Below are 17,175 nucleotides of genomic sequence, written 5' to 3'. Positions count from 1 at the left end.
CAGAGCTCTCTGAGCCCAGCAAAAGAAAGGAATCGTCCAGATCTCCCATCATGCCATATGCCTTCACTTTCACTTTCATCAGTGCGGTGTTGTTTTCGTAGAGCGCGCGGAGGCGTAACAGAGGCCGTCCATCCTCCTGAATCATATCCCAGCTTTTCAGAAGAAAGCGCCGCGGGAAAACTGTGAGCTACGCCGTACCACCGCGGTGCCTAGCCCGGTCATGGGCTGCTCGCCCAGCCGAGGCTACGTGCGGGACGGCAGCGGGGCCGAGCGCGAGCGGGGCCGCGGCAGGATGTTCCGCCGCCCCAAGGTGAGCATCCGCGTGGGGCCCGCGGTCAGGCCGGTGCGGGAGGACGAGCACAAGATCGTCTTCATCTTCGGCGGACCCGGTGAGTTGTTTGGGTCTGAATTGAACAAGGGCATTATATAAGACGTTTTATAATATATAACGCCCTTGGTCTAAACGCACACGACAACTATAATCATATAGTTTATATATTTAGCTATATTAAAATTTAAAGATTATGCATGGTAACGTTATCCTATATAACGTAACGTATCGTAATCTTATTCTACAAAGCTTTAGAGTTACAATGTAAAATATTTATTCAACGTTTAACGATCCAAACTAAGGTCTTTCTCTTCAGAGTCGCCCAGTGCGTTTGCGCTCGTTGGTTTTCAAATTGAATTAATTATTGGACAATAATTGTCCCTTTAAATTAGCCATAGTATCTTAATATATAAGGTTACATGTGATGTTATATGTCGGTAGTATTCTTGGAGAGCTATTTATTTACAGCTACATTTTAATCAAGAAGGTTATATTAGGTTATATGCGGTCATAACCTCCTTGGCTTTCATCTTGGGAAGTAGCTGTGAGTTGTTTTGATATGAGTATAGCTTCCAGTAAAATATCTGCATCTGCATAGGATACCCCCAAATGACCCCGTGAGGGGCAAAAGTAGGGGGGGGAGCTGAGGCTCCCGGGTTAGGGCGGGCAGGCCGCCTGCCTGGCACGGAAGTGCTCAACGTTGGGAGCGCTTACAACCGTGCCAGGCAGGGCATTCCACTCGGGAATTGTGCGTGGGAAAAAAGAATGTTTGTAGATATCGGTGCGTGCAAATATGTGTTGATATTTGAAGTCGTGACTACCCCGGGTGCGCCCTTGGGCAGGCTTCAGAATATTGCTGGCGTCTATGTTAATATTATTGTTGACTACTTTATAGAAAAAGGTGAGGCGGGCGTTCCTCCTCCTTTCGGAGAGAGGGCGCCACTGCAGGTCTGAAAGCATTTGTGTCACGCTGCTAGTCTGCCGGTAGTCATTTAGGGTCACTCGGGCTGCCCTGCGCTGGACGGCCTCCACCGCCTGTATCCCTTTGTTGGTGTACGGGTCCCAGACGATGGCACTATATTCCAAGTGAGGCCGTACCAGCGCTTTGTAACAAGTGGCCTTGACCCTAGATGGACAATGGGTCAAGTTGCGCCGAATGACTCCTAGGACCTTACCAGCTTTGCTAGTGGCGTGGTTGATATGGGTGTCCCACCGCAAATCGTCGGACAGTTGTACTCCAAGATAGGGGTGGGACTTAACACCGGTAAGGGACCGTACGGCATTTAGCGAGGGGGGAGGGCCGGTCGCCAGGGGGGGGAGGGCCAAGCAAAAAAATATTTTGCCAGGGGGAGGGCCTAGCAAAAAATTTTTGACTTGGGGGGAGGGCCAAGCAAAAAAAAATAGCTTAGTCTGCCAGCAAAATTTGTCCCTTAAAATCCAAGAAACGGCGTTTCAGAGGCTCAAGATTTCAAAATTTTTCTGGACCTCTGCAAGGGATCGCCCAAGGTCGGCGCTCGGGACACAGTGAAAATGCGAAAGGGAGGGGGCGGGGCTTATGCATGACGCCCTCGAAAACCTTTTTCACTTACAGTTATTAAACTCTAGATTAGTCTGCCAGCAAAATTTACCCCTGTGTTATTACCATCAAAATGTAAGAAATGGCGTTTCAGAGCTCGTGGGTAAATATTTGCAAATTCCCTGGATCCCTTTTGACGTGACCGGACTCGCGCCTTTGATGACCGACATCGTGATAATGTGTTTGGAGGGGGATTCAATTTTGTATTTCTAAATTGAAATGCCATTAAAGTTTGCTTTGTTTGTCAGCAAAATATTTCCCTCAAACTGAAGGAAATAGCTTTTAAGAGGGTCAAGATTTCAAAATTTCCCCGGACCTACCTTGCGATTCTTTGTGCCTTTGCCGCGCCAGACATGGTGTTCGGAACGTCGTTCTCAAAAACTTGAAACCGTCGTATTTTTTTCATAGAAATGTCATTTGACCAGCAAATTTTCCCATAAAAAAGCAATGCAGGAAATCGTGGCAAAAAAGCGTGGCATTTCTAAAAGATCTCCTGCAAGTCTGCGTTCTCACACCCGCCGGCGGCTAGAGAGAGGCTGCCGATCTACCCCGCCGTGGGAAAATCAGCGTCGGCGCCCCCCCTCCCCACTACAGTTTTGGTTAGTCAAATCGTGCTGTCGTCTTGGTTTTCATTTTTTCCTCGATTTACCGTAAGTTATTACCACCACAGAACCAAGGAAAAGTCCAAAATATATGTAAATTGAAAATAGTTTCCGTCAAGCCGCTCAGGCCCGCGAGCTTGCAATACGTAAATTTAGGGTGCGGGGCGCGCGCCGCTTCGTGGCGCAAATCTGCTAGAAATCCAGATATAAATGCTTTTTAGGTGTTGTTTTAATATCAAAACAATGAAATAGCTTCTGTAAAGCAAATATTTATGCCTCTATGAAGCAGATATTTATCCCTCTAATAAGCAGATATTTTGAGCCATTCTGTTTTCCTTTTTTTTACTAGGGGTGAGAGATCTGCTTCGCGATGAAAATCATGAAAAAGTATGACGCAAAGCACATTTCCAAATGGGAGCGCGGTGTTTCATTGGCGTCTTGAATTTTTTTTTCAAAGTTGATAGGAGGGGGGAGGGCCAAGCAAAAATATTTTGACTTGGGGGGAGGGCCTAGCAAAAAAATTTTTACCTGGGGGGAGGGCCTACCAAAAAATTTTTGACCCGACCCTCTGACGACCGGCCCTCCCCCCTCACTAAACGCCGTACGGTCCCTAAGGGCTTCTCCACAGAGGGAGTACTGAGTTATGATGGGGTGCTTTTTACGGGTGATATGGAGGATGTGACATTTAGAGGGGTTGAACGACATGAGCCAACGATTTTGCCATTCTGTTAGCGCATCGAGGTCAGACTGCAGCCCTTGTGCGTCAGAAGGCTTGCTGATAGTTCGATAAATCAAGCAATCGTCAGCAAACAGTCGAACATGTGAGTCTACGGAATCGGGTAGGTCATTAATGTAGAGCAGGAATAGCAGAGGGCCTAACACAGTACCCTGCGGAACTCCAGAGGTGACCTTGACAGCTTTAGATGTTCCACCGTCAAAGACAACCCTCTGGGTTCTCTCCGTAAGGAAGGCCCTAAGCCAAGACTGAAGGAGGCCAGAAATACCATAGTGCTCGAGCTTGCTCAGCAGACGTTCGTGTGGCACAGTATCGAATGCTTTGCTAAAGTCAAGCACCGCGGCATCGACCTGTTTGTTCTGGTCCATGTTCTTGGCCAGGTCTTGGAGGGTAAGCACCAGCTGGCTCTCGCAGGACAGACCCTTCCTGAAGCCGTGTTGCGCAGGGGACAGAATGCCATGAGCGTCTAGATGTTTCATCATGTGGCTGTGCACGATGTGTTCGAGCACTTTACCACAGACCGATGTCAGAGACACCGGCCTATAGTTTGATGGCAAGGTTCTGTCCCCCTTTTTGAAGATTGGAGCGATGTTAGCTGTTCTCCAATCTTCAGGAACATCTCCCGTGGATATTGACTGGGAGAATATGACCTGTAATATTGGCGCAATTTGTTCGGCTACGGTCTTCAGGAGGCGAGGTGGTAATCCGTCTGGTCCTGTGGCCTTGCTGGGGTTAAGACAGGAGAGCTGTTTGGCTACCCCCTCCACTGTGATGTTAAGGGAGGGGATAGTTGGAGCTTTGGGTTCGCCAAGGGTAGGAACGGTAATACAGATAATATAAATACAGACTAATATGTAGGTTATGATGACAAATTTTCAAAGGACACTTGTTTTTGAGGAGAGGAGAATTGTTTTCATCTTCTACTTCGGAGGACCAAAGAGAAATGGGCCCTAGGAGTTGTTTTGATCAAAATGTGTGAGTTTCATCCACACACACAGATGATATACAGTATGAATTACCCATTTTTGAGAGGCAATTTCTCACATATTCGTCACACCAGTAATCGCACACGGCATAACACACTGCTATTATACCGTCATTACTCGAGTTCACTTTAAAAATTACGTTTTGCTAGATCTGTATGTAAGGAACCAGTAGGAAATGTTTATCTTTTCAAATTACCATATCTTTGTGTTGAGATTTTAAAAATCTTCAACGTTACATATATATATTTAAAAAGAAGTCAAAAGATCAGAAGACTGTTTGCTTTCAGTGAATACAAATGTATACTGTAAATGCAGAAACTTTGGCGGTGGTTTGATGTTTGCGGTTTTCGCGGTGGCCGCCTCACCGCGAAATTAAAACCACTGCGTACATTTTTCCATGGCAGTAAGAGACTACAGTGCATGGAGCTACCGCAAACTTAAAACCACCGCGAAAAGTCCATTTTCCTGCTACCGCGAAATTAAATCCCGCGAACTTAAATGCATTTACAGTATCTCAATGTATTTTGATCAAAAGATCAGAAGGGCAGATTGTAATGCAGACTAATGCCATTATTCTTCCCTATGATCTTGCATGATTGAAGGGGGGGATGGAAATCCAGGGGACTTATCCTTGCCGAGTTGTCATGGAAACCAGAATAACAGTATCAGAGGTTGATCTTGCAACTGCAAGTACTCTCAGGGAGGTTGCCTCAGGCCAATCAATTTTTGTGATGGGTTTTGAATACAGGTTGCCTTTAGCTAAGAGCACAATCCGCCGTACATGCAAATAAGTGCTGTCTACGTGCCAAAACGTGGGCAATCTTTTGGGGATCCGTAAGTGGTAAGTACCGCCTCCGTACGAACTCGTAGGGAATCCAATGGATTTTGGAGCATGCAGACACGCTGTAGAACTTAACGTGCATGCAAAACTTTGTGTGCCATCGGGCTGTAGATTTGTCTGCTGAAAATCTTTTTTAAGCTGCAGATTCGCCTGCCCTGTACAGTCTGAACGTTTTCAGAAATACGTGGCGGACGTGGCCTTAAAAACAACCTACAGACAAATTGCTCGTACGGCGGGTTGTGCCAACTAGGGGTGGGTACCAGTACGATCTGGTCCCCACCGTTTTTTCTTGTTGGACCAGTCCCCTCAAAATTCTGTGGACCGAATGTTGGACCTGATAGAAAATGAAGAGATAATACAAGCCGGTATTCAACCAGTTTCAGGGCTTATTGGTCGAAGAAAATAACGAGTGAAGTAGAGTTGATAGTCTTTTATACCAAGTTTTACAGTCAATCAATTATACAGAGGAAGTTAGCCTTCAAGGATTTTAAAATGTCTTTGGGAATCGAAAACTCCACCAAATAGATTTCTTTGTAGCAAAATGGACCATTGTTTTGAGTATCGCCCAATCACAGGTTTGCACATACTGAATCAGGTCCAGGTTCAGGTCCAGAGCTGGACCTGATCCTCTGGACCTGAACCGGATCTGGACTTGAATTGTCTGTACCGGTACCCACCCCTAATATCAACTGTTGAAGATGAAGAGAATCTGTTTTCATGACTAAAAGATGAGACCATTAGCAGCAGTCTGGGCTACATACATGCACATCATGTTTACTAAGCTAGCTAAGGGCGCGCTCACATAAGTCATGCGATCGTCGTACACTTTGGATGCCACAGGATTTTCAAGCAGGCAGTGACGGAACAAACCAAGGACATGGATGCAAAGCAGCTTTTTGTGTACCGAGACAGTTAAACTTTGCGGGAGATGTACTAGTACATTTTTGTCCTACAAATTGCCCAAAGTCAGCAATTGTGCGACAATAGCATGACCTAAGGTTGCCCAGTACACCACCAAAAGCTGAGAAATTGTTTCAAAGCTTGTTCTGTGTTTCTTCCAACTCAGTCTCGGGTATAGGAAAACACTGTCACACTTTGACCAGTATTCAGAGTCATACATTGTTGTGTTCAAACACTTCAGAATGTGTTCAAACACTTCAGAATGTAACTTATGTATCGTTTATTGGCTTGTACATGTATTATATAGTAGAGTAGATTCATCCCTCAAGCTACTGATATCTTGCACACTGCAGTCATCCCTCAGAAAGACATCTGGAGCCGCATAGTTCAAGTTTTGAACTTTTATTCAGCCTGTGGGCCTTATTGGCTTGTATGTTATATCTGCTAATACACATGTGGCATGTCATGCAATAATTCATTATATTACACTTATATAATACATTGGGGCTCACGGCAGATTTGGAAGCATTAGTGATGGACCTAGGAAACATCTGCTACATGTGTGTACCGGATACAGCTAACACTACTTATAGCCTATAGGACATTGACTCATATACAGGGCCAGACAGCTGTTTCAGGAGCAATACTCGCTCGCTCGGTCACCCACCCACTTAATCCCACAATCAACCAATCATATTTCTAAAGTCTAGGTGCATAACTTCACTATTGAGTCACGTTAGGTGGTATCTCACATAGCTCCCAAAAATAAAACTCAATAGCTTTGAAGTCATCCACGTTGATGTACTGATGTTTGCATTTGTAAAGTCTAATTGGAGATCAAAATAAACAAACAAACAAGCAAATAAATAAATATTAGGAAAATTACATGCATCAGTCATGTTGGCAGAGTTGTGTATTTCTCTAATCTATGACTTGTGCAAATTTGCATACAATATCTCTTTAGACACTGAGCCACATAGAAGCTAGAGAGGAGATCCTTATATACGAGCATGACATTTTAGAGATTTTTTCGGTAATGTGTTGCTTTTGATACCCCTTTTTATACCCGAGGTCCTGTATGGGGGGGTTCCTAAACTTAGTGTGATTCGATGGATCTTAATCATGCAAAATGACACCACAACTTGTTTGGCCCGTTACCATGGCAACAATCGGTCTTGACAAGAGGGAAGAAAACTGAAATACGCAGGATTTAGGAAGGGGCCACTACAGTTTGCTTAAAAATTGTTGACACCTTGTTGTTAGGAATGAGGAAAAACGAGATATTTTTGGTGTGTAAAATACAGGAAATGAAAATATGGCAGCTTGTCTATGCCTTTAGATATGGAAAAGGGCATACAGGTTCCGGTATTAAATGTCAGCTGGGATTTGCAGTGCACAGAGGAGGCCATCTAGTGGCTTTTATAAGGATCCCTGCCATTTTGATGGGGATGAAAGTGATAAAGCCTGTCTGGAAATATCAAATCTAATGGAACCGTGGAGGACAGACTCTGATAGATTCTATGCACATACTGTAAATGTCTTTAAGTTCGCAGGGATCTAATTTCGCGGTAGCGGGAAAATGGAGTTTTCACGGTGGTTTTAAGTTTGCGGTAGCACCATAGACTGCAGTCTCATACCATAATAGAAAAATGTTCGCAGTCATAGTGGTGGTCACCGCGAAAACCGTGAACATAAAACCACTGCGAACATTTCTGCATTTACAGTAGCTCCTGTAGTCCAGTGGAAGCCTGTTTGACCAGAAGAAAAAGTTGTCTTTGCATCAGGGCTCTAGCCAGCGTCCGTTTTTCCGTCAATTGACGGAAATGTGCTGCGTGTGCCGGAAAAATTTTAAAACCAATCCGTCAACTTTGACAGACAAAAATCTGATAAAAGCTCCTTGGTGGAAGCTGCAGGCTGCTTGGGGACGCCGTCCACGGCTGTAAAAGCCACACACTGTTTGTTTTGCTATTGTTCTGATTGTTGACAATGTGTGTCGGCGCCCTTTCGCATACGATAATCTCATTAAAACCCGTTTTTCAAGGTCTCAGTTCAGTCTCTCTAACTCCTGGAATAGTGTTTTCGCGACAATGGGAATTGGCTGACGGAAAAAAGGTCGAGCTGGCTAGAGCCCTGCTTTGCATCAATGATGAAAAAATATTCAAGCTGGTTAGACTCATAGACCTGTATCAAGACCTTCTCAACAATGTCTTGAAAACCAACATGTCTTAAGTATGCATACCTTGGGGATTAAGTGCTGCATTGGTATTTCTCTTAGATTTATAAAGATTTACATTTTTATCACTGTGGCAGTCTTATCGATGGAGTAATGATGACTTTGATATGTTTATCACTTGGATTGGATGTCCAATTAATTTCTGATTAACCCCCTCAACTTCACTATTGAGTCTCGTCAGGTGGTACCTCACGTAACTTCCAAAAATAAAACTCAATGACTCTGAAGTCATCCCCTTTGATGTACTGCCGACGGTCGGCAGCTGCGCGCAGCCCTTTTTTATCAGTCTGTGTTTGAAGGAACAAAAGCTTCAAACTTCACAGGAAAAAAACAACAAGGCTGCAACATCTTGAAGCAGCGTAGTTGATTTCTGAGCAGATGTTTTGGACTTAATTGGAGCATATCAAGATATGTGTGGGTTTGTTTTCATATTATATATAACATCATAAAGGTACTGTCGGTACATCTATAATAGTCTCTACCAGAATTTATTTCCAAAAAGGTTTTTCCAATTGCAATAGACAGTGTTACTGGAGAAGAAACAAATTTCATGATACCCTCAGTCATGTATCCGTTTATGCTACATGCTCTAATTGGCATGCAATATAGAACTGATGTAGTCTCTACCAAATTCCGGGTTGCTGAAAAAACGTAGAAATGGAGTAAGCCGGCCAGAGAAGTATAGCTGGCTATAGGGAACAGTCATGCACGGCTGTATTTCTCCAGCTGGCTTACTCCTCTATTTCTTCTATTTCTACAGTTTTTCCTGGGACCCAGAGTTTGGTAGAGACTACATCTATATTGCATGCCAATTAGAGAATGTAGCATAAACAGATACATGACTAAAGTAAAAATTTGTTTCTTCTTCAGTAACACTGTTATTAGTTGTCAGTTGCAATTAGAGAAACCTTTTTGGAAATTAATTTCTGCCTTCATGCATGAGTTTGAGAATACTGTGATTTATTATACCAAGCATAAGATATTTTCCTTCTTAAATGAAGTTGAAAATACCACACTCGGCTGCATGTATATTTTTACCTGCGAATGCAGTGTAGAAACATTTTCTGTGCAGGTTACAATGTGGGTATTCTTAGCCCTGCATATGAAGACTTGTCAAAGATCTATTCACAACTTCACATGATTTGACGCATCTTTTGAGTCAAATGTATTTCTGGATTTGGTGCCTTTCAGCAGTTCAAAGACTGCTTGATATCTGACGGTCTATATTTAGCATCCGAAATGTCAAATGTCATAGGTTTGCCTGCAGAAATATTGAATGGATTAAGCTTTTTTTAAAGGCCATTCCCTGAACACACCTTATGTGATTCGTGTCTATAGATAATGTGCCATATAGTTTCCTTATACTTGTATCAGAAAAGAATTGCAATATGCAATGCACCGTATTCCGGTGATCTTTCCATCTTATTCCAGTATTTCTACATTTCTACATATCCCCAAGCAACATCCTGTAGCTAAAGTATGCTATATTTTTAGTCCCAAAGGGCTGAAATATGATATCCATTTCATTTGATCAAATCAAGTAACCTCCATCTAATGATATGACTTATATATTAAAGGCCAAAGTTAACCATGTACTATCCCCAAGCAACATCCTGTAGTTTAATTGCTTTATTTAAGTCCCAAAAGGCTGGAATATTATATTGATAAAATCAAGTTACCTCCATCTAATGATATGACTTATATAAGGTCCGGGGTTGATTGATTCAGATTGAATGATGATCATTGTAATCATCAACCATAAATTGCGCTGTTAACTGCAAGCTAGGACTAACATCCATTGGCATAATACCGGCAGGTTTGCTGCAATTTCTCAAGCAATACTAATTTGGCAAATGATCAACACATCATTTTCTCAAGTTACATGTTGCTGTTACAGCTTACCTTTGCCACTTCTTCCGTGTATCTTTTTTTGTCTCTCTTGCCCTGCTAAAAACATAATATCGTAATTGGAACACACCGCGGAATTGCACGGAGAACGGGCGCGTGGTTGGAAGGGGGTGCAATAATACCGGCAGAACAAAGCACGGCACAATTAACTGCCGCTATGTACCTTTATACATCCTCTGTTGTTCCTTCCCTTCCTGTTAGTAATTGCACAAAACAAAAACCTGCGTGAGCATACAAAAAGTCATGAGAAAATGGGCGTATACTATCAAGAATTTTCATTTAATTTTGGTCCGTCACAACCGTTATGACGTAAAACTTTACTGCTGGCGTAGCATTAAAGATGGCGGGAAAAATGGCGGCGTACGTTCAATTTGACCCATTCAGCCGTAGATCCGGGCGATAATGCAACGGTTCTTCACACTTTTACACGAGTTGTTGGTCACCAAAAGAAATTCAAGATTGCTGTTGAATCATGCTCATCTTGTGCCGTGAGCATGTGTGATTATCTACAGATCTTGCGATGAACGTGATAGTGTGTTCGTCCCACGACGAGCTCGCCTGCCCCAAAAATGAACTGAAAACTTTTGGCCTTGTTGTCTTCGAATGCACTGTTTTCGAAGCCTTTTTGAAAATGTGTGAAATACGTGGATGTCTGAAGTGTGCATACCTCGGAAATTACTGTTGCTGCGCTAGTGGATCACCGAAAATTTATCGTTTATGTCATTTGCCGGTATAAGTATTACTGCCGGTATTATGCCAATGGATGTTAGGTCATGCGCTGTTTGAGCAATGAGTATATAAGGCATCGTGGGCTGGCCATAAATGCAGACTCATAAATGTGCCTTATTTTATTCAATCCATATTCCATCATGATTTTCTGGGTCTAGATTTTTGTGGACTTGGGGGTCAGGGGTTAGACTCGCCCCTTACAGGCATGTTCTGGTTACGGATTAGGCTTAGGAAAGAAAATGTTGTGTTTCCCTCTGTGAAAATTCAAGCGTCTCAGACGGCGAAACGCCGTTTGCGACAACCGTCCAAGGCGTCTTAAATTATTGGGACGCTTTGGACGGTTACGGCGGCGGACGGCATGGGACGGGCTTTTGAACGCCCGACGAAACGTCCAAGACGGTCCGAACGGCATAACAAACGCTCGGACGCGTCTAGATTGGCACTTTAGACGCGTCCGGTCGGACGTTCGGGACGTCCGAGACGGCGTCTGAAAGCGGGCAGCCGGACGCTCCCGCGCTTCGTCGGGCGGCCCCCCCGCTGGGAACAGACGTCTCTGCGGACGGACCAGACGCCGATTGCGACGGACGTAAATGACGTAATCCAGGCTGCTGGGACGGATCGGACGCCGATTGCGACGGGCATAAACGGCGTAATCCAGGCCGCTGGTACGGGCGGTAGCCTCCACCACGCCTTCCCACGGGGGGTACAGATCGTAAAATTCGACAGAAAATGGAATGAAAGGCCAAGAGGCAGTCATCGCTATATTATTAAAGGTTAATATCTGGGCCAAACTCCTAGCAAAATATTTTTTTCTTCAAGACACAGTTTTAGTTAGTCAGGCAGTACGGTAGAAACTCATAACGGGCCGGTGCATTTAATTTGGAACGTGCGTAGACGGCTGCCTGGACGCCGTTTCTGACGCCGTCCGGTCACGGCTATAATTTTATGGCCTGTTGGGACAAGCGTTGCCACATACCAAACAAACAAATATTCAACCAGGCAGTGGAAGACCACCCACGACCGGGCCGTCAGGTTTAGTTAAAATCAAACGCAACTTGAACAAATTTCTTCGTAAATTCAGACATACTTCGCGGCGTTTGATAAACTTTGCTACATGTATGAAATTCAATCCGACCTTCAATCGTGTCCGCGGCTCTTTGTGCCGCCGTGCCGCCCGCACATCATAATGGACGAGTCCACATAACATCAAGGGTGAATACAGGACGTTTTATAATTCTCTATCGTACATTTTAATCACAATAGTCTTAATTAAAGACTGGATACATTGTAAATGTGCAATACATTTTCTACAAAGCTCATATGTCATTTTTATTTCGCGGTAGCGAAACAAATTCGTCCGTTTCATAAGTTCCCAACCCCTAGTAGTTGGGAGGGCCGATTTCATTGACAGCAAAATCGGTAGGTGCTATCTCATTATCTGTTGTCTAAATCTACATTTTAACAGCATTATCATTCTTAATCGAAACCACAGATATTTTTTACAAGTATTTTACAACGTGTTCATAAGTCTTTTTATTTTGTGGCATCAAAGTAAGATCCTAAATTTTATCATTCCTTTGCGTATGTGGGGAGGGCACCGAAACTTTGCAACCGTCGTCGGCAAACTTTGCAACAACATGTTGTACAAAAATAAGAATAAAATGAGTATTCACTTACCGGCGCCAGCAAAGTATCGACAGTCAGCTAACGGAAGGACGCTGCTTCTTTTGACGGCATCTGTGATTTCTCCTGTCCGTTACGTTTCACAGTTGCTTCAGGTAAGTAGTATGATTTATCCCACTTGTCGGCGCACGACAAATAATTTTTGTACATTCTTTTTTAGTATAAATAACGAATAAAGTCATCGCCGTAAACCCAACCTCAGCACAATGTCGTAGAAACATCAACTGCTACTTCTAGACGTGATGTCCTTGGTCTAAAAGTAAGCAAAATTTTAACAAACAGACATAAAATCCACAGAAATAGTCACCTTCTGAACATATGTCCTGCAACCGCCGGATTGTTCAACGGTCTGAAATTCGAATTCACCCGCTGAAATTGGCGCATGTGCAGAAGTTAAAACGTCATGTTTCCCATGGGGATAAGGACAGACGCAAGCCGTCTGAGGGCGTCGGGTTCCTAAGTATTTTATAGCCCCATCAGTGGCCGTCTCAGACGGCCGTCTCAGACGTCTTTCAGCCGTCTGGGCGTCCAACAAAAAAACGGACAGAACGGCCCGGACGCTCACGATGTGTTCGCGGCCGTTTCTGACTGCAATGGACGCGTCCAGAGAGTTTGAAACGCGCTCAGACGCCTTTGGACGCTTGTAGACGCCGTCTTAGCCGTTTCGGACGCTTGAATTTTCACAGAGGTCCTGTTTCCCTACCTACCCTAGGAAAACCTGCCTACCCTAGACTTTTTTTGTAGGGGGGGGGGGGGGGCAGTGGAGTCACATAGCTTCCAGTTAGAATTTTTATTCAGTCTGCTTCCTATTGAAGTAAAACAAAATGCTTGCCCTATGTAATGAAGGCAGGGCTTTAGCCAGCTCGAAATTTTTTTCCGTCAGCCAATTACGATCGTCGCAAAAACCGCAAAAATTAATGAGAAGGACTGAACTGAGACCTTGAAAAACGGGTTTTAATGAGATTGTCGTATGCAAAAGGCCGCCGACACACATTGTCAACAATCATAACAATAGCAAAACAAACAGTTGTGGCTTTTACGGCCGTGGACGGCCACCTGTAGCTTCCACCAAGGATTTTTGTCTGTCAAGGTTGACGGATTGGTTTTAAAATTTTTCCGTCAGACGCAGCAAATTTCCGTCAATTGACGGAAAAACGGACGCTGGCTGGAGCCCTGAATGAAGGATAAATATATCTATTTATACACAACATTAAAGTTTGACATTGAAAGACAAGTGTTCTGATGCATTTCAGTTTACTTCGTTCTACTCTATTGTAATTATATGTATCACTAGAGTTTGGGCCAGCCTAAGAAAATACTAGAAAATAAAGATTATCCCTACCTACCCACCCTTTTCTGGACAGAAACAGGAAACACATTATTTTTTTCCTTAGGACCTTACATTCATCCTTTAGATGGGAGGTAAGCCTTCTGTCAGATGTACGGAGTATAGCCTCAGGTATCAAACCTCAGTCTGCATATCAAATAAACTGCCTGGAAGGAAAAGCAACCCAACTGGGCAGTGAAATGGGTCGTTTCTTGTTATTCATCAGAGCAACTGTGCTTAATGAATTCCTTGTAACTTCCCGGGGCAGTTTTGTATCCTAATTAATGCTACAGGAAGAAATCTTCCAGGGCTGTCTCCGTGAGGACTTGTTCTTCCATCCTGCAATGGAAATGTGCTAGTTGGTATATGGACAGAAATTGTGCCTCGTCCATCCAAAACAAAAGATCTGAAGTTTGTGACATGAAATTAATCAAAGTGTCTTTTGATACTGAATTGCTTTTGCAGAAAATGAAGAAAATCATTGATTAACTAGTAATTTGGTGTCCTATCATTCTCTACTTCTTGTATATTGTTATTTTCTTATCTTAAGACACCTTAGAATAAAAAGCTTGCATTTGTGTCAGCTTCGGTGTTAAGGATGCAATTACCATAGGTGCAATCTATGGATATTCTCATAAACTGACTTCTTCCATGCAGGTTCGAGGAAAGGCATCGTGATCGACCGGCTGATTCAGATGTACGGCTTCATCCTCCTGTCGGCAGAGGACCTCATCCTGCACCAGCTCCCCAAGCGGGTCTCGCACGCGATCGACGTGCGGAACACGCAGAGCATGTCCAGTCTTCTACGCGAGGATCCGTCGCATCTCACCCTGGACTGGGTGCTCAAGCTCATGGGAGACAGGATATTTGCGGACACGGAGAAGCACTTCCTGATCGACATGGTGCCAAACCTGAAGTTCCTCCTGAAGGTCAAGAGCTTCATGAAGGACTGCACGGCAGAGATGGAGGAATTCGAGGAGCACCACCCCTGTGCCTTTGCCCTTAACCTTGCCATTCCCGAGGATCGCGTGCTGAAACAGGTGGAGGAGGCCCTGTGTAAGAAGAAGCAGGCGGACAACATGCCCGAAGTGGACCAGCAACAGACCGACGAGATGGACACGTCGCGGACGCGTAGAAGGCACGAGCTCTACCAGAATAGCGTTAAAGCGTTTCTGGAGTACTTTCATCAAACGGAGCGCGTGGTGACCGTGGACGTGTCGTGTGGCATCCCGGACCTAATCTGGGGAAGGGTGCAGTCGTTTTTTTGCGAGATGGAGTTCCGACCGAGAAGACCGGTGAAAACTGTGGTACTTTTTGTTTTAGAGGAGGAAGACCTGAAAGGAATTGAGCTTGCAAAGTATGGAATTGTTAAGGTAAGTGAGGTCCACTGTTTTTATTTTATTTGTCTGCTTTCTCAGGGTTTGAGTTAACTTGATTTATGTCAAGTGCCACTCCTTCTCTGACACCCAAACCACTGTGGCTGCCCAGAAGTATTGTACATCTGTTATTGGTTACTCTTATACAGCGAGCAGCTAGTTTCTAGGTACATGTACAGTACTTCCCTATCACTACAATCAAACATAAGAACTGTTTTATGATTTTTTAAAATCAATATCCAGTTGCTCATAATGTTAGCAACTGGCAATACTCAACTCCACAATCTATGGTTTTCACAAGTTAACTCCATTTATCGATTTCTTGGCCAGGTGAATCTTAACACACTGTCAAGTGACGATGGATGTTATGGTTCAGACAAACTTCTCAAGGCGTTACATGACTACATGCAGAAACTCTCCCAGGATACAGAGAACTTTGCAGGTATTACTGAATTTCACACACTCCTTTATACTGATTGATTGTAGATGATAGATAACCATTAGGCCACACCAATTTTATTTATTGTTTCTCAGATTTCCCAACTCTATTTTTTCTGATTTGAAAAAAGTGTTCAAATTGATGGCCACACCTTGTGTTGACAAAATTTTACTTCCTCTCCTTTCTCATGGGCCTCAAATTCCAGTAGCTGTACGTGCCTATTTTGGATGGTACATTTATCATTTTTCTTCAAACTTTAAACTTTGCTATCAGGGACCCCCTAAATGTTGTCATTTCTGTTGTGTAACTTGAGTAAGCCCCTCGATCTCTCCTACCCCCGACTTTTTGCAAAATTTTTGTTTTTAAATTTTTTTGTTTTGACCGACCGACCGACCCAATTTTTTTCTGAAAAAATCTGAGAAACAACAAATAGAATTGGTGTGGCCTTAGTATAGTGATTTGTTTCTAATCAGGTGCTTCTAATAACATAAAACCTATATTTGTCAGTACAGAAGGACCACTTGACCTTTTTAGTGGTCCCTTAGATGATTTGTCCCATTGACACAATCGTTGATAATCCTGTCCACTTAATTGATCCCCTAGGTGGTCTATTGGGGCAGCTTTTACTGTACTGACAATTCCTGCTTGAAATTCTTATCTCCAGAATACAGCATCTCTAAATACAGCACTCCAACACAAACCTCTGTATTTTAAAGGTGCAGACTAGTTTCGAAAATATATTTTCATCTATTTAATGTCATGAAGATCAGATATTTTAGTGGAATGAGCTGAAATTTTTTCTCGTCCCAACAAGAAAATTACATCCCAGGACAAAGGGATGGGTCCTGGAGACAGCCCTGATTCGATGTTACAGTTAATGTAACGTTTTGACCATTTTCAGTCACACTGGCAGGAAGCTGCATTGTCGAAAGCAGGAAAAACAGCCTTCGGGACAAAGGTATCGTGTTCTGCGACCTCACAGACGGCGTGCACCTAGAGGATTACATGTGCCCGATAAACCCTCGGAGAAAGAAGAGCCTCATCCGGAAAAAGAGCATCGCCCTGAGGCCGCTGAAGGCAGTGATTTCCACCACAACCCTGTCCTGCCTCTTCCAGAGGGACATTGATACTGAGCTGTGTCGGCAGATTGCAGTGTGTTTATCAGGACATTATGACTTTTGACTTTCATTCTGATATCGAAGAAATCAGTATGCTTGAAGTCTCAAGCATTATGCTTCGAGTTTGACTGAGGATTTTCTTAGATGATACATTCTTAGATGTAACTTGATGTCTTTGAGCAGAGGACAAATCTGTATCATACAAAGAGGCCGTTGTTAAACACTTTAGAACAGTGTATTTATTGCTTTTATTTATGTATTGTTGCAAGCCTACATGTTGTTGCACCACAAATTCAGTTTTCGTTCAAGATTTGTCACAGTGCCAAACAAAATGTAGCATCAGCTCTTCCACTGGATGCCATAATATTGCCACATAAGAAAAAGATACAC

The 17,175-nt window shown here is 43.5% G+C and overlaps 1 protein-coding gene across 1 annotated transcript; it reads left to right on the top strand.

The window, feature by feature from the left end:
* Positions 1 to 78: 78 nt before the first annotated feature.
* On the top strand, positions 79 to 16,914 carry LOC118417998. Its single transcript, XM_035823788.1, has 4 exons — positions 79 to 389; positions 14,510 to 15,225; positions 15,559 to 15,670; positions 16,569 to 16,914. The coding sequence occupies exons 1-4, from the start codon at positions 221 to 223 to the stop codon at positions 16,847 to 16,849; spliced, it is 1,278 nt and encodes a 425-aa protein (XP_035679681.1). The 5' UTR covers positions 79 to 220; the 3' UTR covers positions 16,850 to 16,914.
* The last annotated feature ends 261 nt before the right edge of the window (positions 16,915 to 17,175 follow it).

The sequence above is a fragment of the Branchiostoma floridae genome, chromosome 6 (genome assembly GCF_000003815.2).
Source record: "Branchiostoma floridae strain S238N-H82 chromosome 6, Bfl_VNyyK, whole genome shotgun sequence".
NCBI lineage: Eukaryota > Metazoa > Chordata > Leptocardii > Amphioxiformes > Branchiostomatidae > Branchiostoma > Branchiostoma floridae.
The sequence above is the reverse complement of the archived record's forward strand: the minus strand, read 5'-3'. Positions and strand labels throughout refer to the sequence as shown.